Source organism: Sciurus carolinensis, chromosome 7 (assembly GCF_902686445.1).
Source record: "Sciurus carolinensis chromosome 7, mSciCar1.2, whole genome shotgun sequence".
Taxonomy (NCBI): domain Eukaryota; kingdom Metazoa; phylum Chordata; class Mammalia; order Rodentia; family Sciuridae; genus Sciurus; species Sciurus carolinensis.
Window position 1 is genome coordinate 1,447,828 of NC_062219.1, and position 22,258 is coordinate 1,470,085.

The following is a 22,258-nucleotide window of genomic DNA, read 5'->3' on the forward strand; positions in this document are numbered from 1 at the left end:
GTGCTGGGTGTTCTGAACTGGCCCACTCTCTGTAGTTAAGCTGAGTGCTGGGTGCTCTGAACTGGCCCACTCTCTGTAGTTAACCTGAGTGCTGGGTGTTCTGAACTGGCCCACTCTCTGTAGTTAAGCTGAGCGCTGGGTGTTCTGAACTGGCCCACTCTCTGTAGTTAAGCTGAGTGCTGTGTGCTCTGAACTGGCTCACTCTCTGTAGTTAAGCTGAGTGCTGTGTGCTCTGAACTGGCTCACTCTCTGTAGTTAAGCTGAGTGCTGGGTGCTCTGAACTGGCCCACTCTCTGTAGTTAAGCTGAGTGCTGGGTGTTCTGAACTGGCCCACTCTCTGTAGTTAAGCTGAGTGCTGGGTGCTCTGAACTGGCTCACTCTCTGTAGTTAAGCTGAGCGCTGGGTGTTCTGAACTGGCCCACTCTCTGTAGTTAAGCTGAGTGCTGGGTGCTCTGAACTGGCCCACTCTCTGTAGTTAAGCTGAGTGCTGGGTGTTCTGAACTGGCCCACTCTCTGTAGTTAAGCTGAGTGCTGGGTGTTCTGAACTGGCCCACTCTCTGTAGTTAAGCTGAGTGCTGGGTGTTCTGAACTGGCCCACTCTCTGTAGTTAAGCTGAGTGCTGGGTGCTCTGAACTGGCTCACTCTCTGTAGTTAACCTGAGTGCTGGGTGTTCTGAACTGGCCCACTCTCTGTAGTTAAGCTGAGTGCTGGGTGCTCTGAACTGGCTCACTCTCTGTAGTTAACCTGAGTGCTGGGTGTTCTGAACTGACTCACTCTCTGTAGTTAAGCTGAGTGCTGGGTGTTCTGAACTGGCTCACTCTCTGTAGTTAACCTGAGTGCTGGGTGTTCTGAACTGGCCCACTCTCTGTAGTTTAGCTGAGTGCTGGGTGTTCTGAACTGGCCCACTCTCTGTAGTTTAGCTGAGTGCTGGGTGTTCTGAACTGGCCCACTCTCTGTAGTTTAGCTGAGTGCTGGGTGTTCTGAACTGGCCCACTCTCTGTAGTTTAGCTGAGTGCTGGGTGTTCTGAACTGGCCCACTCTCTGTAGTTAAGCTGAGTGCTGGGTGCTCTGAACTGGCCCACTCTCTGTAGTTTAGCTGAGTGCTGGGTGTTCTGAACTGGCCCACTCTCTGTAGTTAACCTGAGTGCTGGGTGCTCTGAACTGGCTCACTCTCTGTAGTTAAGCTGAGTGCTGGGTGTTCTGAACTGGCCCACTCTCTGTAGTTAAGCTGAGTGCTGGGTGCTCTGAACTGGCTCACTCTCTGTAGTTAAGCTGAGTGCTGGTTGTTCTGAACTGGCCCACTCTCTGTAGTTAAGCTGAGTGCTGGGTGCTCTGAACTGGCTCCCTCTCTGTAGTTAAGCTGAGTGCTGGGTGTTCTGAACTGGCCCACTCTCTGTAGTTAAGCTGAGTGCTGGGTGTTCTGAACTGGCCCACTCTCTGTAGTTAAGCTGAGTGCTGGTTGTTCTGAACTGGCCCACTCTCTGTAGTTAAGCTGAGTGCTGGGTGCTCTGAACTGGCTCCCTCTCTGTAGTTAAGCTGAGTGCTGGGTGCTCTGAACTGTCCCACTCTCTGTAGTTAACCTGAGTGATGGGTGTTCTGAACAGGCCCACTCTCCGTGGTTAAGCTGAGTGCTGGGTGCTCTGAACTGGCCCACTCTCCGTAGTTAAGCTGAGTGCTGGGTGTTCTGAACTGGCTCACTCTCTGTAGTTAAGCTGAGTGCTGGGTGTTCTGAACTGGCCCACTCTCCGTGGTTAAGCTGAGTGCTGGGTGTTCTGAACTGGCCCACTCTCTGTAGTTAAGCTGAGTGCTGGGTGCTCTGAACTGGCTCACTCTCTGTAGTTAACCTGAGTGCTGGGTGTTCTGAACTGGCTCACTCTCTGTAGTTAAGCTGAGTGCTGGGTGTTCTGAACTGGCTCACTCTCTGTAGTTAAGCTGAGTGCTGGGTGTTTTGAACTGGCTCACTCTCTGTAGTTAACCTGAGTGATGGGTGTTCTGAACTGGCCCACTCTCTGTAGTTAAGCTGAGTGCTGGGTGTTCTGAACTGGCCCACTCTCCGTAGTTAAGCTGAGTGCTGGGTGTTCTGAACTGGCCCACTCTCTGTAGTTAAGCTGAGTGCTGGTTGTTCTGAACTGGCCCACTCTCTGTAGTTAAGCTGAGTGCTGGGTGCTCTGAACTGGCTCCCTCTCTGTAGTTAAGCTGAGTGCTGGGTGCTCTGAACTGTCCCACTCTCTGTAGTTAACCTGAGTGATGGGTGTTCTGAACTGGCCCACTCTCCGTGGTTAAGCTGAGTGCTGGGTGCTCTGAACTGGCCCACTCTCCGTAGTTAAGCTGAGTGCTGGGTGTTCTGAACTGGCTCACTCTCTGTAGTTAAGCTGAGTACTGGGTGTTCTGAACTGGCCCACTCTCCGTGGTTAAGCTGAGTGCTGGGTGTTCTGAACTGGCCCACTCTCTGTAGTTAAGCTGAGTGCTGGGTGCTCTGAACTGGCTCACTCTCTGTAGTTAACCTGAGTGCTGGGTGTTCTGAACTGGCTCACTCTCTGTAGTTAAGCTGAGTGCTGGGTGTTCTGAACTGGCTCACTCTCTGTAGTTAAGCTGAGTGCTGGGTGTTTTGAACTGGCTCACTCTCTGTAGTTAACCTGAGTGATGGGTGTTCTGAACTGGCTCACTCTCTGTAGTTAAGCTGAGTGCTGGGTGTTCTGAACTGGCCCACTCTCCGTAGTTAAGCTGAGTGCTGGGTGTTCTGAACTGGCTCACTCTCTGTAGTTAAGCTGAGTGCTGGGTGTTCTGAACTGGCCCACTCTCTGTAGTTAAGCTGAGTGCTGGGTGTTCTGAACTGGCCCACTCTCTGTAGTTAAGCTGAGTGCTGGGTGTTCTGAACTGGCTCACTCTCTGTAGTTAAGCTGAGTGCTGGGTGTTCTGAACTGGCCCACTCTCTGTAGTTAAGCTGAGTGCTGGGTGCTCTGAACTGGCTCACTCTCTGTAGTTAACCTGAGTGCTGGGTGTTCTGAACTGGCTCACTCTCTGTAGTTAAGCTGAGTGCTGGGTGTTCTGAACTGGCTCACTCTCTGTAGTTAAGCTGAGTGCTGGGTGTTCTGAACTGGCCCACTCTCTGTAGTTAAGCTGAGTGCTGGGTGTTCTGAACTGGCCCACTCTCTGTAGTTAAGCTGAGTGCTGGGTGCTCTGAACTGGCCCACTCTCTGTAGTTTAGCTGAGTGCTGGGTGTTCTGAACTGGCTCACTCTCTGTAGTTAACCTGAGTGCTGGGTGTTCTGAACTGGCCCACTCTCTGTAGTTTAGCTGAGTGCTGGGTGTTCTGAACTGGCCCACTCTCTGTAGTTAACCTGAGTGCTGGGTGTTCTGAACTGGCCCACTCTCTGTAGTTTAGCTGAGTGCTGGGTGTTCTGAACTGGCCCACTCTCTGTAGTTTAGCTGAGTGCTGGGTGTTCTGAACTGGCCCACTCTCTGTAGTTAACCTGAGTGCTGGGTGCTCTGAACTGGCCCACTCTCTGTAGTTAAGCTGAGTGCTGGGTGCTCTGAACTGGCTCACTCTCTGTAGTTAAGCTGAGTGCTGGGTGTTCTGAACTGGCCCACTCTCTGTAGTTAAGCTGAGTGCTGGTTGTTCTGAACTGGCCCACTCTCTGTAGTTAAGCTGAGTGCTGGGTGCTCTGAACTGGCTCCCTCTCTGTAGTTAAGCTGAGTGCTGGGTGCTCTGAACTGGCTCCCTCTCTGTAGTTAAGCTGAGTGATGGGTGTTCTGAACTGGCCCACTCTCCGTGGTTAAGCTGAGTGCTGGGTGTTCTGAACTGGCCCACTCTCTGTAGTTAAGCTGAGTGCTGGGTGTTCTGAACTGGCCCACTCTCTGTAGTTAAGCTGAGTGCTGGGTGTTCTGAACTGGCTCACTCTCTGTAGTTAAGCTGAGTGCTGGGTGTTCTGAACTGGCCCACTCTCTGTAGTTAAGCTGAGTGCTGGGTGTTCTGAACTGGCCCACTCTCTGTAGTTAAGCTGAGTGCTGGGTGTTCTGAACTGGCTCACTCTCTGTAGTTAAGCTGAGTGCTGGGTGTTCTGAACTGGCCCACTCTCTGTAGTTAAGCTGAGTGCTGGGTGTTCTGAACTGGCCCACTCTCTGTAGTTAAGCTGAGTGCTGGGTGCTCTGAACTGGCCCACTCTCTGTAGTTTAGCTGAGTGCTGGGTGTTCTGAACTGGCTCACTCTCTGTAGTTAACCTGAGTGCTGGGTGTTCTGAACTGGCCCACTCTCTGTAGTTTAGCTGAGTGCTGGGTGTTCTGAACTGGCCCACTCTCTGTAGTTTAGCTGAGTGCTGGGTGTTCTGAACTGGCCCACTCTCTGTAGTTAACCTGAGTGCTGGGTGTTCTGAACTGGCCCACTCTCTGTAGTTTAGCTGAGTGCTGGGTGTTCTGAACTGGCCCACTCTCTGTAGTTTAGCTGAGTGCTGGGTGTTCTGAACTGGCCCACTCTCTGTAGTTAACCTGAGTGCTGGGTGCTCTGAACTGGCCCACTCTCTGTAGTTAAGCTGAGTGCTGGGTGCTCTGAACTGGCTCACTCTCTGTAGTTAAGCTGAGTGCTGGGTGTTCTGAACTGGCCCACTCTCTGTAGTTAAGCTGAGTGCTGGTTGTTCTGAACTGGCCCACTCTCTGTAGTTAAGCTGAGTGCTGGGTGCTCTGAACTGGCTCCCTCTCTGTAGTTAAGCTGAGTGCTGGGTGCTCTGAACTGGCTCCCTCTCTGTAGTTAAGCTGAGTGATGGGTGTTCTGAACTGGCCCACTCTCCGTGGTTAAGCTGAGTGCTGGGTGTTCTGAACTGGCCCACTCTCTGTAGTTAAGCTGAGTGCTGGGTGTTCTGAACTGGCCCACTCTCTGTAGTTAAGATGAGTGCTGGGTGCTCTGAACTGGCTCACTCTCTGTAGTTAAGCTGAGTGCTGGGTGTTCTGAACTGGCCCACTCTCCGTGGTTAAGCTGAGTGCTGGGTGCTCTGAACTGGCCCACTCTCCGTAGTTAAGCTGAGTGCTGGGTGTTCTGAACTGGCTCACTCTCTGTAGTTAAGCTGAGTGCTGGGTGTTCTGAACTGGCCCACTCTCCGTGGTTAAGCTGAGTGCTGGGTGCTCTGAACTGGCCCACTCTCTGTAGTTAAGCTGAGTGCTGGGTGCTCTGAACTGTCCCACTCTCTGTAGTTAACCTGAGTGATGGGTGTTCTGAACTGGCCCACTCTCCGTGGTTAAGCTGAGTGCTGGGTGCTCTGAACTGGCCCACTCTCTGTAGTTAAGCTGAGTGCTGGGTGCTCTGAACTGGCCCACTCTCTGTAGTTAAGCTGAGCGCTGGGTGTTCTGAACTGGCCCACTCTCTGTAGTTAAGCTGAGTGCTGGGTGTTCTGAACTGACTCACTCTCTGTAGTTAAGCTGAGTGCTGGGTGTTCTGAACTGACTCACTCTCTGTAGTTAAGCTGAGTGCTGGGTGTTCTGAACTGGCCCACTCTCTGTAGTTAAGCTGAGTGCTGGGTGTTCTGAACTGACTCACTCTCTGTAGTTAACCTGAGTGCTGGGTGTTCTGAACTGGCCCACTCTCTGTAGTTAAGCTGAGAGCTAGGTGCTCTGAACTGGCCCACTCTCTGTAGTTAAGCTGAGTGCTGGGTGTTCTGAACTGGTTCACTCTCTGTAGTTAAGCTGAGTGCTGGGTGTTCTGAACTGGCCCACTCTCTGTAGTTAAGCTGAGTGCTGGGTGTTCTGAACTGGCCCACTCTCTGTAGTTAAGCTCAGTGCTGAGTGCTCTGAACTGGCCCACTCTCTGTAGTTAAGCTGAGTGCTGGGTGTTCTGAACTGGCCCACTCTCTGTAGTTAAGCTGAGTGTTGGGTGTTCTGAAGTGGCCCCCTCTCTGAAGCTGCTAAGGCTGCTAAAAGCTGGCAGTAGAGCTTTGCAGAGAAAGTCTGCGGAACATCCTGCCACTTGGCTGTTGGCCGTGTGACCTCTGTCCAGCATGTGGTGCCCGAAACGTTCCATGTTATGGCTGAAATGAGGTAGTTGTGGATGGGGATCCCGTGGGGTGGGCTGCCCCTGGCGCTGTGTTATGAGGAGGCCGCAGGAAACCCGGGTTCACACCTCATGGCTGCGCAGTCGTCTCTGACCCAGGGACTACCAGCACTGCAGCTCTGACCCCTCTTCCCACCAACACCCCACCTGCCCACGACGGCAGGCCTGGGACAGCCCACGTCAGGTCTCACCCTGCTGCTCTCCGTCAGTCACAGTGTGACCTCCAGGACAGCAACTGCTGCAGCACATCAGGAAGGAGAAGGCAGAGGCGAGGGAAGGCTACCCGCGGGTTATGGAGCTCACGTCCCACAGGCTGGCACGGGGAGTCCAGTGGGGGCGCCAGGTGGTGCTGGTTGTTTGCTGCAGCCCCTGTCCTGGGCACCACGAAGCCTGGGCCTGCCTGGGCGTGACTGCTAGAGCTCCCCAGGCCCTGGGTGAAGGCTTGAGCAGCCGGATGGCCCCTTGTCTGGAACACCAGGGCCCCACCCTCCCGCCCCACAGCAGAGCAGGCCCGTGGCTTCACTGTTCAGTGCCCGCGGGTCTGGGGCCAGCCTGATGAGGGAGCAGTCTTCGTGTCTGTTTATGTGCCTGCCCCGGTGCCCCACAGTGAGTCCCGGGAGAGTCACGCCACAGGCGTGTGTCAGACCAGGGACCTTCCCCTTAGCAAGACGCCGCCTGCAGAACTGGTCAGGCCAGGACTTGCCTCTAGCCACCTTCAAGGTCAAGGTCTTTATTTTATCACAAAACAGTGAACAAAATACGGCTGACGAAGTCAAAGTGCTGGTAGGGAAAGGAGGTTCACCTTGGGGGCAGCTGCATCGCCCAGCAGATCCAGGGCCAGAGCACCTTCGCCGCTCGGTGCGCGTGAGCACAAGGCACCCGTGCTCCCTCAGGACCTGCTCTCCCTCCCCAGGTGCGCGACCACCAGCTCCACGTGGGGAACGCGGCCCGTGAGCCCCTTGCCTGCCTCACCACCTCTCACCACCTGAGTCTGGGCCTCCTCAGAGGGTCATGGAATCCCTGGTAGATGTCGGACGGCCACGCGGGAGCCGAGGAGAATCAGGCCTCCAGGTGGAAGCTAAAGGGGCTTTGGATCCCCTCCCAGGAGACAGGGCCGACCGGGGTCTGCGCACTTGTTCTCACAACAAGGATGGACACAGCGCCCTCGGCATCAGTACTGTCCTGGGAATGTCCGTCAAGAGGCCCTTCACTAGTGGGCACCCGAAGGTCCCAACCCCTTGAGCCGAAGGTGAGCAGCCCTGTTGATGGAACTGCAGCAGCCTTGTGCTGAGAGAACTCCCCACAGGCTGTCGGGGAGGCCACCTGGCGGTCCACACAGGGCTGCCCTGCGACCAGTCCCGTGGCCCCTGGGTGTGGCACCGAGGGGCATGTGAGCCGCACACTCCTGCGGGAGACTTCCCAGAACCATCGGGACCCTCAGGGGCTGCCAGTTCCGGGTCCAGGGCCGAGCCTTGGAAGTGCCAGCACAGGGCTCGTCCAGCGGCAGGGCTTCTCTTTGGTTTCTCCATGTATTTCAAGGAGTTCCCGAACAATTCCCCTTGGCAAAGGCTGGCTCTCTGAGGTGCCCACTGCAGCCTTGCAGGGAGCAGGCCCTGGCCAGATCCTGAGACGGCTGCCCACTGAAACCTACTGCCTGAGGAAGAGCCCTGTAAAGACAGCGGTGGGCAGCTAATGCTGGCCACCACCAGTCGCTGACGTGTGACATCCCACACACAGACACAGCCCATGCCAACAACACAGCCATCCTGGGGCGCAGCATTTGTGTTGCTCTCTGCTCATGAGACAGCAAAGCAGTGGGTTAACCCACAGTGTGAGCGGCACCAGCAATCCCCACCAGGGTGCAAAGCCCTCAACCACAAGCACACGGTGCCACCCAGAGAGACGCACCAGCCAACAGGGACGGCCTGGCTCCTCTGAATGCCCTCCTGGGTTCACACCTCCGCCTCTGCTGCTCTCCGCCCTCTGCCCATCTGCGCTCCTGGGGACTGGCCCCCGTCCTGCCTGCAGTCTGTACTGTCCTTCCCTCAGGGTGATCCTGGAAGCTTGTTGAGTGGCTTACAATTTGTTCTCCGCTTTCCTTACTAGAATTCAAATTGTGCGCTCAGGGCCCAGCGTCCATTTCCCTGTGAGCCTCTGAGCCCACATTGCGGAGAGAAGTTGGCTAGAAAGCCCTGTGCACAGGATTTAGCCTGGTTCCCCCAGGGGCTCCGCTGCTGCTCAGTCTTGCAACTTGCTCATTGAGATTAAGAAATGGGGGAATATACTCCAAGCCTCTGGGGAGGGGAACTGTGGGCGCCATTTCCCAAGGTTTCGCGTGTGTGGCTTCCCCCAAAGCTCAGGGTTATCTGAATGTGGCCTTTTCCAAACTACATCTTCTGGATGACCCCAGCTTATCCCTGCCTGGAGAACAGAAGAGCTAAGCTGCGCAAAGGAGAAACTCGGGTCCCTTTATCCTGGTGTTTTCAAAGAGAAGGCGGCAGCTGCCCAGCTTCCTCATGGACACTTTCTGGTGAAGGACACAGTGAACCCCTCGTGTCCAGAGCTTTGGGCATCTCCCAGGCATCCCTCCCATCCTGATGATTCCCGTTCAGGGAGCATCAGAAGAGGACGGGGGACACTTCAGGGCAATGGAGGAAGTCAGAGAAGTGGATTGGGACCTCCATGTGAAGACGTGAAAGAGGGCCACCCACATTCTTGTGGTTTGGGAAAAGGAGGAGACCAAATCTGGCCTGCTCAGGGCTGCAGGATCCAGCAGAGAGGAGCACACTGCTCTGACCGCCCCTGGGTATGTCCCTCTGCAGCTTGGGCAGCAGGCAGAGACCCCGGGGCACTCACAGAGGAGCAGAAGCAAGAAGGAGCCGCCAGCCCTGCCATCTCGGCCCAGGGCGAGGACGTCGCCCCCAGGGACGGCCGTTTCCCAAGCCCCAGCAGCCACACCAGAGCAGGAGACTGCACACCACACCGAGAGCAGCCAGGATGAGCCCTGCCCCAGGTGGCGGCCATGCTAAACGCTGCGCCCAGGAGTGGACAGGGATCTCCGGGAGAGCAGAGAGCCTCAGGTCAAGTTGCAGGGTCTCCACTTGTAGGTGGTGATCTCTGTGGAGACTCCGGCAGCCCTGTTCACACGTAAGAGGAGTGCAGGCTGGGCACCTGTGGGAGGGATGGGGCCGAGTGTCCCCTGTGCTGCCTGGCACAGCCCAGCTCTTGGTGCCAAACTGGGACCCTTCCCCTGAACCCTGCACCCTGCCCCACGTCTAGACGCCGAGGCTGCTGCTTCTCTCCACCAGCCTCCCAGGCACCTGCCCTGGCTCCTACGGGAACGTCACAGACTCACCGACGCGGGAAGCAGACACCCAGGCCTGTTGTGGAATGAACTGCTCTTGCTGGCTGCGGGGTTTACACCCTCAGGCGCGTTAACCAGGACAGAAGCCCAGCCCTACGCTGCGTGTAGGAGCAGCTGCTGAAGGCAGGCTTCCGGGGAAGGGAGTGCTACGGATTCACTGCTCCATCCTCGGCACCCTCACGGCAGGACCAGGCCCTTGGTTGCCTAGCGCAAAGGCAGCCAGCTGGAACAGGCCCGGCCTGCCGCCTGGTGCTGGCTGGCAGCGTGCCCTGCAGGGGCCGGGCTGTGGCACCCCTGCCCCCTCCCGTGTTCCACCTGTGGCTGCCGCTCCCCACAAGAGCAGGGGGTAAGAGCTGAGGGCCCTTGGGAGCCAGCGCCTCAAGGCACCCTCAGCAGCGCGAGGCATGGTACCTGGGCAGCCGTGCTGCCGTTAAAGGGCACGCCTGCTCCCCACACTGCCCCCAGGCAACGCGGCGACCACTGACAGAAAGCGCTCTCGAGAGCTCTGCACGCGGGCATGCCCTCCACTCTGCACTCTTGCTGCCTCAGACTGCAGCAGAGGCCAGCTTGGGGAAGGCCGCCCTGCGGTGCGTCTGTGCACGCAGGCCCCGCTCGCCCAGCTCCAGGAAGACGCCAGACACCTCGCAGAGCACGTACCCTGCACAGCGACACCAAAGGTGAAGTAGCAGGGAGGCGCCCACCCAGGAAACGAGGGCCGGGAAGCCTGGTGGGAAGCCGCTGTTTGATTCCGAAGCAAAGTGCGCTTTGGCCCAGGTGAAGCCTCAGTCTGGCTCCAGCAGCCAGCGTGGAGAGGGAGCCACAGACCCAGCTGGAGCCAGGGTGAAGAGCGCAGGTGCAGTGCCACTTCCTGGTGAAGACAGGGGTCTTCCCTTCAGTACCGCCTCAGCCACAGCTCAGAGAGGGGCAGTGTGCTCCCTGCCCATCAGCACACTGTCCAGAGGCGGTCTGTGCAGCTGATGCACCTGCAGGCTGAGGAAGCCCTGGCGCCAGCACCATCGCCTCCCTAGAGGAGAAGCCGGTGGTCGTGTGGACACCCAGCTCACGCTGACCCCAGGTCGACAGGCTGCAGGTCAGAAGCAGGGCCGCACCTCTCACGAGACTTCCTCCAAACGTTTTCCTCAGGCTGGACACCGTCTCTCCGCCAGGGCTCTAGGGCCCACAGTGCAACTCCCCTCTGAGCAGGTTAAACGAGGAGCTCTTCATCCTGACCTAGGAACCTAAAGGCCACCCCACGTGGAATGGTTCCCCTGCGGAGGTGGCAAGTGGGCCACAGCTCTCCCTGGACACAGTGAGAACGGAGCGACCCTGCCCGTCTGCAGCCACACTCCAGCCTAAGGTGTGCAGGCCCAGCCTGCCTTCCCAGACCAGCAAGACCAGTGCTGAGGCTGCGGTGCTGGCTGAACACTCCAGACGCACAGGCCAGAACACACCTAGGTGACAGAATGTGTGCTACCGTCAGTTTCAGACCGACGGTCACTCAGTCACTCAGCCCTTCCGTCCGGGTGACAGTTAGAGAACAGGATGGACATGAGAATGAAGCTGTGTCCTGGACTTCCCAGGGGCCTCACCGCCGGGCTGGCCTTGCAGAGCCCTGGTGCTCCGGGCAGTTGGCTGGGCCCCTGCTTGCCAGGGACTGAAGCAGCAGCCGGGGGTCCAGTCCTCTAAGGCAGCTGCAAAGCTGACCACTTGCCCAGGCAGCATAGCAGCTGGCGGCCTGCACTCCAGAGTCCGAGGGGGCCCGTGACAGGCTGCTTGAAGCACAAGCAGACTCCCTTCCTCCTCCGGGGCCCACTGCCCGGAGCCGAGAAGGCCCAGAGCTTGTCTGTTTGTTTGCTCTGGCCCTGGGCTGGCCTTCCTGGGCGGTGGGGGGGACTGGGGCGGGTTCTTGAACATTGCAAAGGCAGAAGAGCGGCTGGCAGCGTGGACAGGCACATCAGCCTCCAGTGGCTGTGGCCCGGATCCCACTGCTCGCCTCTGCTGTGCACACGTCCCCAGCGAGTGCAAAGAGGATTAGAGCTGCAGGGCAGAGGGCACACCTGTGACAGACCAGGTGGTGGCCAGGCGTCCGCCGTGAGCGTGGAGCTCAACCGGTTTCCTTTCGATAAATAAAGAGTAAAACAAAACCACCAAGAGCAAATGCCAAGGTGAGCGAGGCTTGCGTCCTGGGAGCAAGATGAGAGTCAGGACCAGCTCTCTGTCCACAGCATGTGGAGGGCAGGCCTCCTGGCCTCCCTGGGTATGCTTCTGGGTGGTTGTGTGCCCCGGGCCTGCCTGGGTGCTTCCGGGTCACTGTGTGCCCCGGGCCTGCCTGGGTGCGCTTCTGGGTGTCCCCGACGTGGTTCACAACTTCCTCTGGGTTGCTTCTCACATCACGGGGGTTCCTAGAGGTGCTCTTGTGATGACACGTGAGGTGAGCGCCATCTCTCAAGCCTGCGTGCAGCGTGACTGACAGGCCTTGTAGGACCTGGAAGGATTGCTGTCACCGCGGTCACCCAGGACGCAGGACACAGCTCACGTGGTGCACGGCCGTAATGCAGAAGCCCCCTCTCACAGCAGGCACGCTAAGCAGATTGGGACTGTGATGCTCCAGGACCTCAGCTCTGGGTGCTCAGGGGCACCCTGTGCTGTACCAGGGCTGTGGGGGCCACTGTCCACTCCTAATGACAGAAGCTCAGCCAGAGTGTGGCCGGCTGTGCTCCTGCCAGGCACTCTGATGACACTGCCAATACAGAGCTTCCTCCTGGCCACCCCAGCGCTGTGGCTCCACCTCCTGAAGCTGACCTGCCTCCCTTCCCAGGGCCCAAGAGCCCCTGTGGGTCTTGGCACGTCCTCCACGCCTGGCCCCTTCATGTGAAAACCAGGCACGTCCTCCGCAATGCTGGCAGATTCCCTTCTCGGCCAAACCTGTGAGCCCTAATTCCTTCACAGACACGTGTGACTCTTGTAAACTTCCAGTCTCCCTGTCCTTCGAGAGCTTTGCACGGTAACCTCGGTGGTTTCCTAAGTCTCCCCTGACTGGCGCCTTAGGGAACCTGTGCAGATACGCCCTGGACAGGAGAGTCCAGGGCAGGTGGACAGGTCGCTGATCCATGCATTCCTGCTGCGTGGACAGGCGAGGAGCTGTGGAAGCCGCTTTCTCACTGGGGCGTCTGGAAAGGCCTCTGGGCATTGCTCACCCCGCAGGGCCAAGGCCGGCGGCGGGGGCTCTGCCTCCACCGGCCACCATCTTCCCACATCTGCCCTGTCCTGAGTGGTGGCGGATACGCGGCCCTGGCTGGGAGGGCTGCCCTGTGCTCCCTCCACACTGTCCCTTCTGTGGGCTGCAGGCACCAGGGCCCAGACACGGCTTCTAGCACCTGCGTGCCTGGCTCTCCTGTGGAGGAGGAGGCATGAGGAGACGGTGAAAGAGAGGCTGTGAACCGAGGTGGAAGGCATGGTGGCAGCCCAGCTCCAGCTGTACTGGCTCTCCTGACGCAGGACAGCCTCGCCACCTCCATTGAGTCGGAGTTCACTGCTGCCCAGAAACCATGCCGGCACGGACGCTGGCGCTGGTGCCTTCTGAAAAAGTAGCTCATGAATCGGCACAAGACCTCAAGGGTGACAGCCACAGACGCGCGGTGCTCAGTGGACGGGTGACAGGGGCAGCAGGGGCAGCGGAGGCACAGGCTTCTCCTGTTCTGTCCTCTCTCCTTCAAAGAGATCGCTCCGCTAGAGAAACCGCAGACCAATTCTCCTAACGTTGGAGGCAGAAGGCGCTGACCTCCCACAACCTAAGGGGGCGGAGACGCCAGCCCACACACGCCTCAGAGCGCGCCGCAGGCCCCCACCGTCACGCTTTGTGACAGAAGATCCACGGTTCTCAGCTGGCCAGACCCCACGTGCACGATCAACCAAATAAGGAGGCGCCCAGAGAAAAGCAGGGCCAGGGGGCAGAACCGAGCACTCCGCAGCCCGTCTGCAGGAGGAGGCTGTGGTGTGGCCCTCCAGGGCCCTGAGGTCGACTGAGGGCTGCCAACACTTCCTGACCTGCCAGAGGGACAGTGCTGGGTTTCTAGAGACTCCTCAATTCAACAGGTCGGAGGAGAAGCGCGCCACGGGGAGCGCATTCTAGAAGTGTGCCGGGCCTCTGCAGTTCCGCCTTACCCACGTTTCTAGCCGCTTCTTGCCACCTGATTACCCAATGCGTCCAGGTGTCCCACCAAAGGCTCATGGACATGGGCACACAGGTCTGGGCTTGACCGGCTGCCTTCTGGAGAAGCGAGTTCTAGGACGAAGTTAGCTCCATTCTTCCCACCAGCCCTGCCCCTCTCAGTCCTGGCCTGTTCTAGAGGAAATGGCCCCAGGCCTGGCCAGCATCCTCCATGGGTGGCTGGGCATGGCCCTGCTCACTGTTGGGGCCATGAGCTCCCAGGCACCCCCACAGTGCTACTTGGGTGAGGGTGAGGCATTCCTCACGTGGGAACCTGGAAATCTGGAGAAGCCCTTGAAGAATCCCCCACACCACGGACGTGAAGGAGTCTTAATGCATGCCAGTCTCCCCTTTGCTTGGGCTTGTAGTCGCCTGCAGCGTTGGTCTCTGAGGACGTCCGTTCTAGGGTACTGAGGCTGGGATCCGAAGGCCTGGCTCCACTGCGGGCTCGCGTTCTCTGGAACCCCCGGCTTAGGGCCACCTATGCAATAGGTATTTGCTCACAAATATTTGCCAACCTGCTCCCCCTGGCCTCATGGAAGGGTCCTTTCAGCTTCACTCTCTAGGACACTGCGTGCACATCACTTCCAAGGCCCATATTGCAGGAGGGTTCTGCTCTGGCCATGGTGCAGGTTCAGTGGATCCCGATCAGGTGAGGAAGCCCCATTCACAGCCGTGAGCTGGGTCACTGAAGGCAAGCATCATTGCCAAGTGTGTCCCACACTGGAAAGTTTTCCAAGTGGTTAAAGATTTTAGATAAACTGCTTTAGTAAGGAGGAATCCTTGCAACGGGATAATTGTTCAGCAACAAACTTAACATATTTGGTGGTGTCTGAGGACGGCTTGTCCTCAGCTATTTAAGCTGTCTCTGAGATGCCGCTTACACTATTAATCTGTCTGACAGCTGCTCTCTCAGGATTAATGTGGATCTAAACTCTACTCAATCTCTCTTCTGCACTGTCCTAACTTTCAAAGCCACAGAGGCTGAGTGGACCTGGAGGCCAGGACCCCACCCTGCAGAAGAGGCTCCCAAAGCCCTCTGCCTCCTCGGGTGTCTTTAACTGGCCTTGAGATCCAAAAGTCTGGTCAGAAGAGACAGCAAACCAACCAAGTCACGTTCCCTCCAGAGGACGTGCTGCGGGACCTGCCGGCAGGAGGTGCAGGCTGCCGTGGACCTGGGAGGGCTGACCTGAGGGGGCCCAGTCCAGGCAGGAGGGGCTCGGGCAAAGGTGCTCCAGAGCAGCACGGTCACCAGGCTCACCAGATGGCCCGCGAGGAACGGGGCCCTCCAGCGCGCGGCCCTTCTCAGCTGCATTCTCGTCCCACGGCGTCTACCCTGGAAGGCACCCGCAGGCAGAAGAAAGCGCCTCGCGCTCAGAACCCCTGGGGGAAGCGGCCCTGGGAACCTCGGCTGCCGGAGCTGACGGGTGGAGGAAGCGTGTCCCCGCCCTCCTCGGCCTTCAGGGCAGGCCAGCCTGCGTGTCTTCAGTCTCTTTTCGTTCTTATTGTATGGGGAATGGCTGCTGCCATCTTTTCTTGTGCCCTCTCCAAATTCTCCTCATCCTCCTAAAAATGGAACAGAACTATCGGCTGAACTCACTGTCCTGATGAAAACTCACCAACAGCCCTTGCCACTCTCTGGCTCCTGCTGCGGTGCACCTCCTGGCCCACTGACACTTCTTATGTGAGGGGACCGTGGGCATCAAACAGAGGGGCTGCTTCCAGGCGGCCCTGTGCCAACCCACAGCAAGCCAGCACCAGTGTGGTCTGCTGTCGTGGCTGTGAGGCGGAGCCAGCATCAGGGTCCCACAGGCGCTGGTCTCCACGCCCACACCTTCCACACCTTCCCCACCCTCGGCCGGCCCTAGACTCCGGCTCGTCCTGGCTCCTGAGCCACATGGGTGACCCACAACTGGCCTCTTGCCAACATTAGCCCTCCTTTGATAAAAGGATCCAGTGACCCACTATTTTTTTTTCTGGGCTTTCTAAAAGATACAAGTGTCCTCTGAGGAGTTAGTGATTCCATTATTCCACAAACTTAGTTTTATATCTTGACAAAAATATGGCTGAAAATAAAATCCTGCAGGTCGGGTCCCCTGGGCCTGGTGGCTTGACATGCTGACTCAGTGCTCTGAGGCACAACGGCTCCCTCAGCCTTCAAGGCTGCGTCCTCTCACACCAACATGCCCCTGGTTCCTAGTGCCCTGTCCACGGCCTGTGGGGAGGGCGCCGCTGTGCTCCTCCTCACCTGTGCTAGGGACAGAGGGCAGGCAGAGCTGCCCAGGGCACATGCGGAGCGCGGCCTCCTGAGCTGACATCTTAGCCTGGAAGGCTGCACCAAGGGGCAGCAGGGCCTCGCTGCCCGCTCAGCTGAACCGTAGACCTGGCTGCGAACCCAGCAGCTGGTCTGACGGCAGGCATCCTACAGGGCGACGTTTTAAGGAGGAAATGCTGACACTCGTTTGCCTTCAGAAGCCTCAGGCTGCAGAGGATGATCCTGCTGGCCGCCTGGCTGCCCCGCAGGCAGGTACACAGCCACACCGTCATGCGCACAGGGTCTAGTCTCCTCAGGAAAACACTGAGCCTCGCTGCCGCAAGGCGAGAGCCATTTTCTAAGTCACGAGGCAACTTGGCACCATGCTAACACACTGCTCAACAACCCCAAGAGAGGCCTGGAGGGCATGATCATGCTGCAGGTGCAGGGGGGCCCGGGCTGTCCTGCTGTGGACAAGGAGCCACTCTGGCTGCTTAACCCTGTGGCAGAGGGACAGGGCTGCCAGAAACATGGGGGACAGCTGCTGGCCCAGAGCAGAGAGCTAGGACAGGAGCCATCTGCAGGCTGCCCAGGGCTCTGGAAGGAGCTCCCCCACTGCCACCCCAGGGCACGAGCCCATGTGTCCACAGAACCCACAGCTCCACAGACTGCCGGAAAAGAAAGGCTAAGGGGACCGAGACTTCCTGTGGATGCATCAGCTCACAGAGAGCGAGCTCCTTCTTGTTCTGCTGACTGGTGGGGCTCATGTTACTACCACTTACGTTTCAATAGCTAGAAAATCCACTATTCTATAGAAGATGTGAATAAATATTTGACATCCAACACCCCAACAAGGAAGCTGAGTGTGCAATCTTCTCAGCTTGACGTGGAAGGAGGGGCTACCACTGAGGGAAACACAGAGAAGGAGCGTAAGGCGAAACCATAGCAGGAGAAAACACATCAGCCTATACGTCACTTGGCGTGCTCGCCTACGCAGTGTTGCTGCGTTATTTTGGAAAGAGATTTCTCTTCTCCACCAAGAACAGCCTGTATCCTGGAGCTAATTTAAGAGTCACTTGGCTTTTTTGCCTAATAAGGATAATTATCTTCAAATAATGAAAATGATGGAGTGGGCGTGAGCACAAGTTCCAGACTTCCTGGAGCACAGCCCGGCGCACCTCCCCAGGGCCGCAGGACATCGGCACTGCTGGGAGCCCGATGGGCCGCAGCCTCCGCAAGAGGCCCAGAGTCCTCCTCCCGCACCCTGCAGAGGGAGTGCTGTCCCCGCAGGGGCTCATCTGACGCTCGGACACGCCCTCTGGTGCTGTTTCATGTCTCTCGGTAGCGATGGCCTGTCGTTACCAGGAGATGAAGGACCAGTCTTCAGTTCAGATCTCCATCTAGTGCTTAGAGGGTGGGGTTCTGCCCCCAAAAGGGCTTCCTACCAAGTGCAGCCTGGGGGACCAGAGGGTGCCCTTTCCCAGTGGAGGGCAAGCTCCGGGGACACTGCTGGGTCACATTCATGCTAACCCCAGTGCAGACGTGCTCAGGAGTCATGCGGCTTCACGGAACCCAAAGAGGGAAGGAAAAGCTCACCGTCAGTGGAGCGCCTTGGGCTCTCCGGGAAGTGCGCCAGGCACGTGAGATGGAGGACTCGGCGTCCTCGGCCCCGGAGCCCAGCCAGGCAGAGCCCACCCAGGTGACATGTGTGCACGAAGCACATCCTTTCTTTTTCAGAAACGCATCACCTGACCTCAGGGGCTGGGGCCTCGAGCTGCAGGGCGGCCTGGCCCGCAGGAGGCCCTGGGCTCCACCTCAGCTCTGCAGGCATACAGACTCGGCCTCCGACGATGGAGAGGAGGCCGTGGGGGCTGAGCGCCCTCTCAGGATGAGGCACCAGGGCACGAAGGCCTGTCTGGAGTTGGCGTAGAGGCACCCTGGTGGTCTGCCCTCCTCATACCCAACTTCTCCTGGGCAGAAGGAAGCGCAACTGATGAAACAGGAAGCAGCTGGTCAGTCACCCAGCAGAATACAGGGTGGCAAAATAAAGCCACCGCAGGCCCTCCAAACCTGAGGACCCTGGGCGACCCGAGCCGGGCAGCCGGAGACCTTGAGCATGGAGGCTCTGCCCTGCCTGTCCCCTCTGCCAGGCACCTTTGCTCTCAGGGCTGCCGAGCAGGTTGGAAGCACGCGGGTAGAGTTCGTGTGACTAGGCATCCTGGCCTTCCCTGACTTCGTTTGTAAGCAGGGAACATCTTACTTTGCCAAGTTAAAACCCTCTTTATGATGGTACCACAAATCCTACAGGAACCACAACAGTTCTCTGAAGGGGGCTTTATCCAGACCTTCAAGACAGATCAGATGTGCAGCCTACATGGAGGAAGTAACCAGTGATTTTCATGGTCTCGGGGACAAACTGGAGATATTTAAGAAGAAAGGAGGCTCAAGATGAAACAGAGTAGCAAGCGGCTTTGGAGCATCATCCCGAAGTCTTCGGATTTACCCCGTGATGTCAGGGCACGGGCTGCCTCCAGGGCCCGGGGAGCTGTGGGCCCAGGGCCTGGCTCCCCGGGGCTGCGCTATACTGGGCAGCAGGTGCCGTCTCACACGACTCCTGGAAGGACGCTCTCCCCTGCGAGGCTCCGGTGTGACTGCTGATGGCTGCCTTCCTGGCACATCAGATACCTGTGCACTTCTGGGCTCAGAGAACTTTCCTGAAGCGCCTGGTGGGGAATCCTCACCTCCATTCATTTAAACTTGCTGCCTATGCTTCACTTCAAGTGGTCCTTTGCAATTACTTACCTAACACACAGACTGAGCCCCTGCTTCCTTGAAACTAGCCCTCAGCTGCTCCGCCTGCTAGTTCAACGCTAAGGGAATGCCCTGGAAATATGTAAAGGCCGCTCGCTCGGGCTGTGCGCTTCAGAAGCCCAGGAGTGGTCACACTGGTCTGGGAGTGGCAGCACTGGTCTGGGAGTGGCCGCACTGGTCTGGGAGTGACCCTGCTGCTTCCTTCCCATCACTATTGCTCTCTCGCTTGGTGCTCCTCACGCTGCGGCCTGCAGTGTACAGCAGCCTGAGAAGCAGCCCGTGTGCTGTGGGCCTGAGTCGCCCTCTGCCTCACCACCCTTCAGGAGGAGCCGGGAGGCTCCGGTCCTCGCAGTGCTGGGCCTGGGAGCAGGCAGACACTCCCGTGCCATGCCTGTGGAGACCCTGCAGTGGCGGCGATGCCCGCCGGCTGTGGGCGATACTCACCCTGCAGTTGCCGGCCCTTGTACAGGTCCCGTGCTCTGGTGGGGTGCGCCCGGGCTCTGTCATCACACTTGGGCTGCTCGTACCTGGGGAGGGAGAGAACAGATGCCTGAGGGTCCTCTGAGCTGTGGTGGCCTTTGTCCCGTAAGGACCAAGACGTCTGGTCCTCGGGTCACGCGCCTGTGGTGTAACTGCCTTTGCTACATCGTGCACACGTCCCCACAGTGGACTGAAGAAGCCCCTGCAGCTCTTCCCGCCAGCCTGCCTCACTCTGTCCCCACCTCTATCACACGACTTTACAAACAGCAAGCACTCCGCCACTGGACCCCAGGCATGGGCGGGTCAGGATGGGGACAGGAGGGGCATGAGTGTGAGGACAGGGTACAGATGGGGACAGGGGCTTGGCCACTGGACTCCTCCAAATAGGGGGCAGTGGTGAAGTCTCAGAGTCTCCCACTGGTACACGACTCAAAGTCCAACCCCTTTCCAGTCCAGTGTGTGAAGCCACAAGTGTAAAAAGAAAAAGAACGAGCCATCAGGTTCCACCTGGATTCAGTCAGGAGCCACAGAATCCTGTCGCCTGAAGGTGTCGGGCCCAAACCCAGATGCACCGCCTGTGAACAGCCAGCGACGTGTGTCCACAGCCCCACAAGGCCACTTGGCTCTGGCACTGTGCTGGGTGCTGGAGCTGGAGCCAAGGCTGTGCCCACACAGGGGTCCAGGCAGGGCAGAGGCCGTGAGCGTGGGGGCAGCAGCCGGCCTCAGGCCCCCTCCACGACAACCCTGTCGCTACTCAGGCTTCTCAGCTGATCCCCGGTGAGGACCCGGCCAGCACAAGGGGGTAGGTCCTTTCCTGGGAGACAGGGGAACCCTCGGGGGCAGCACTTGAGCCGAATCACAGGTTCTGGGGGATGCACGTCCCTTGACTCCCCCGCCCCTCCTGGGACCCATGAGGTGCCTGCAGCCCCAGCCTGGCCTGCACCTGCCTGCCTTCCGCGGGTCCCTCCTCAGTCCTGCACACCATCTCCACCCATCGGCTCCTCCTTGTGGACAGGGTCCCATGCAGGACATCAGTGCAGGCCAGGGTCAGGACAGGCCAGTCGAACAAGGAGACACAGAGCTGTGGGAGCCAGCCAGGGCCAGGGTGCAGGAGGACTGCCCTGGGCCGGGGCTTGCAGCTCGAGGCACCGCAAGGCCCTGGGTCCCTGCTCTCCCTCCGTCCCTTCTCACGCCCTAAGAAGGGGCTGCCAGTCACAATGACTTCACAGAGATCATGCCATAGTCCCGTTTTCCATTAGTCACTTGTTTTCCAACCTTCAAAAAGAAAAGAAAATGAATTTCTCCACTGGGGACACTTCAGAGTCTTCTTCCACTGGTGTCCCCAGAGTCAGGGCCAGGCCCAGGGCAGGCCCAGCCCAGGGCCCACACACCTCTGCCTCCTCCTGCCTCAGCGGAGAACTTGGAACCTCGCACACAAGCTTTGCATGTCTTCTGATGGACACTGGCCAGAAAAGGATCACATTTTACCCAAAGCTGTGAATTGAGATTTCCTGTCCAGTAACAGACGACGGAGACTCCAGATCACAGCCTCCCCTGTGCACCTGGGCCACAGCCGGCAGAGGGGGGCAGGACGCACCCAGGGGCCAGGACGTAGCTAGTGGGAAGCACTTGCTGGCCCCGGGCGAGGCCCTGGGTTTGAGACCAGTACTGCAAAAACAAGACAATGGAGATGCACCCAGAGGGGAGGGCGGACGCCCGCCTCCCGAGGGCTGCAGAGCTCTGCTCCTCCTGAGGAGAGCATGGGCAAGCCGGCCTGCATGCTGGCCGCGGCCCGCGTCTGTGGAGGGGAACGGGCTGACCTGATGGCTACCCTAGAATGGGCCACCTCGCAGCCGTGAGGTCTGAGCTGCCGAGGACGGGCAGTGCCGGCACCTCCAGCCTGGACTGCAGGCAGGGCTCCCGTGCCTGACCGGGCCTTGGTGCCGAGCGTCCGCACCTCCCGAGGCTTGCCCTTTTGCAGGGTCAGACAGCTGAGCCAATCCCTGTGGTGCATCCAGACCCCTTCCGGATCTAGCTCTCCTCACGGGGTAGAGAGGCATCGCTTCTAACCCGCGTCCAGCATCTTCTAACTTTGAAGCCATGAGGAAGCTAGCCACTAGGGTCTTGCTCTAAGAGTGGGCCGGGGGTATCGCAAGGATCCCAGCACTGAGGCCTAAGTAAGCCTGCAGGGAGGTGGACCTGCCCCTTCCAGAGCTGAGCAGAATGCCCTCGTGAGCAGAGATGGTGCTCTCGGGGAGGGCTCGGTGCCCCGGGGAGGGAAACACGCCCTGACCTGTCTCCACTCCCTCGGTGGCGTTTGTTTCAACTTGTTTGGTCGGGGGTCTGGCTGCCCATCAGGCCGACTGCCATGCAGAGTGGTTTCGTACCCATGGGGTGACTTGCCCAAGGCCCTGGACCCAGCTCCGGAGTCGGGAACTGAGGTGACCTCTCAGGACTGTGGACAGCAGCTTCACCAGCACCACCAAGGGAAGGGTCTCTTCCGGTTCCTGGGTAGCAGCTGGGTCTCGTCTGACCTGTGCTGACCCAGTAGCCCTTCCTGCTCTCTGCCGAGGGCAAATCTGCCCCACCCTCCCATCCTGGATGCCACCAGCTGGGGGCACGGGCTGGCTCATGTGCCTGGGCCCTCCCTTCAGGGATCTGAAAATTATAGCTGAGGGTTTGATGCCGACACAAAAGGCAGGAGAATCCGGAGGAGCCGAAGCATCCCCTGCAGAGGAAATCCCCTGGATTTCCACCCTGGGTCGGAGGGAGCTGCTCCCTCACTCACAGCACACAGGCAGGTCTATGACCAAGGCCCCTTTATTCTTCTGCTTGAGGACACAAGGCAGAGAACAGAATGGACTTCCAGGCGGTGATGCATTTGATTCTCACAGCTGCTACCACTGTTGGATTTCCAAACTTTCTTCCCCATCAGAAGACACAGGATCATTGAGGGGAACAAACATTTGAGCTCTCTATGCGAATGCAAATCCAAACTACGGAGCACTGCCCGGAACTCCTTCCTTCAGGAAAACAGTAAGGAATCTGTGCTCATGCAACAGAGGGCAAGTGAACAGCCATGAAGGTGGACGCTCCTGTGCCC

General features: G+C 58.4%; 1 protein-coding gene across 2 annotated transcripts in view; it reads right to left on the bottom strand.

Moving 5' to 3' along the window:
• Smoc2 (SPARC related modular calcium binding 2) overlaps positions 1-22,258 on the bottom strand; it is a 164,484-nt gene that overhangs the window by 22,736 nt on the left and 119,490 nt on the right. For both annotated transcript variants that reach the window (XM_047558715.1, XM_047558717.1), the window contains exon 9: positions 19,120-19,202. In XM_047558715.1, coding sequence (XP_047414671.1) covers positions 19,120-19,202 — 83 coding nt within the window. The remainder of the gene's footprint in view (positions 1-19,119; positions 19,203-22,258) is intronic.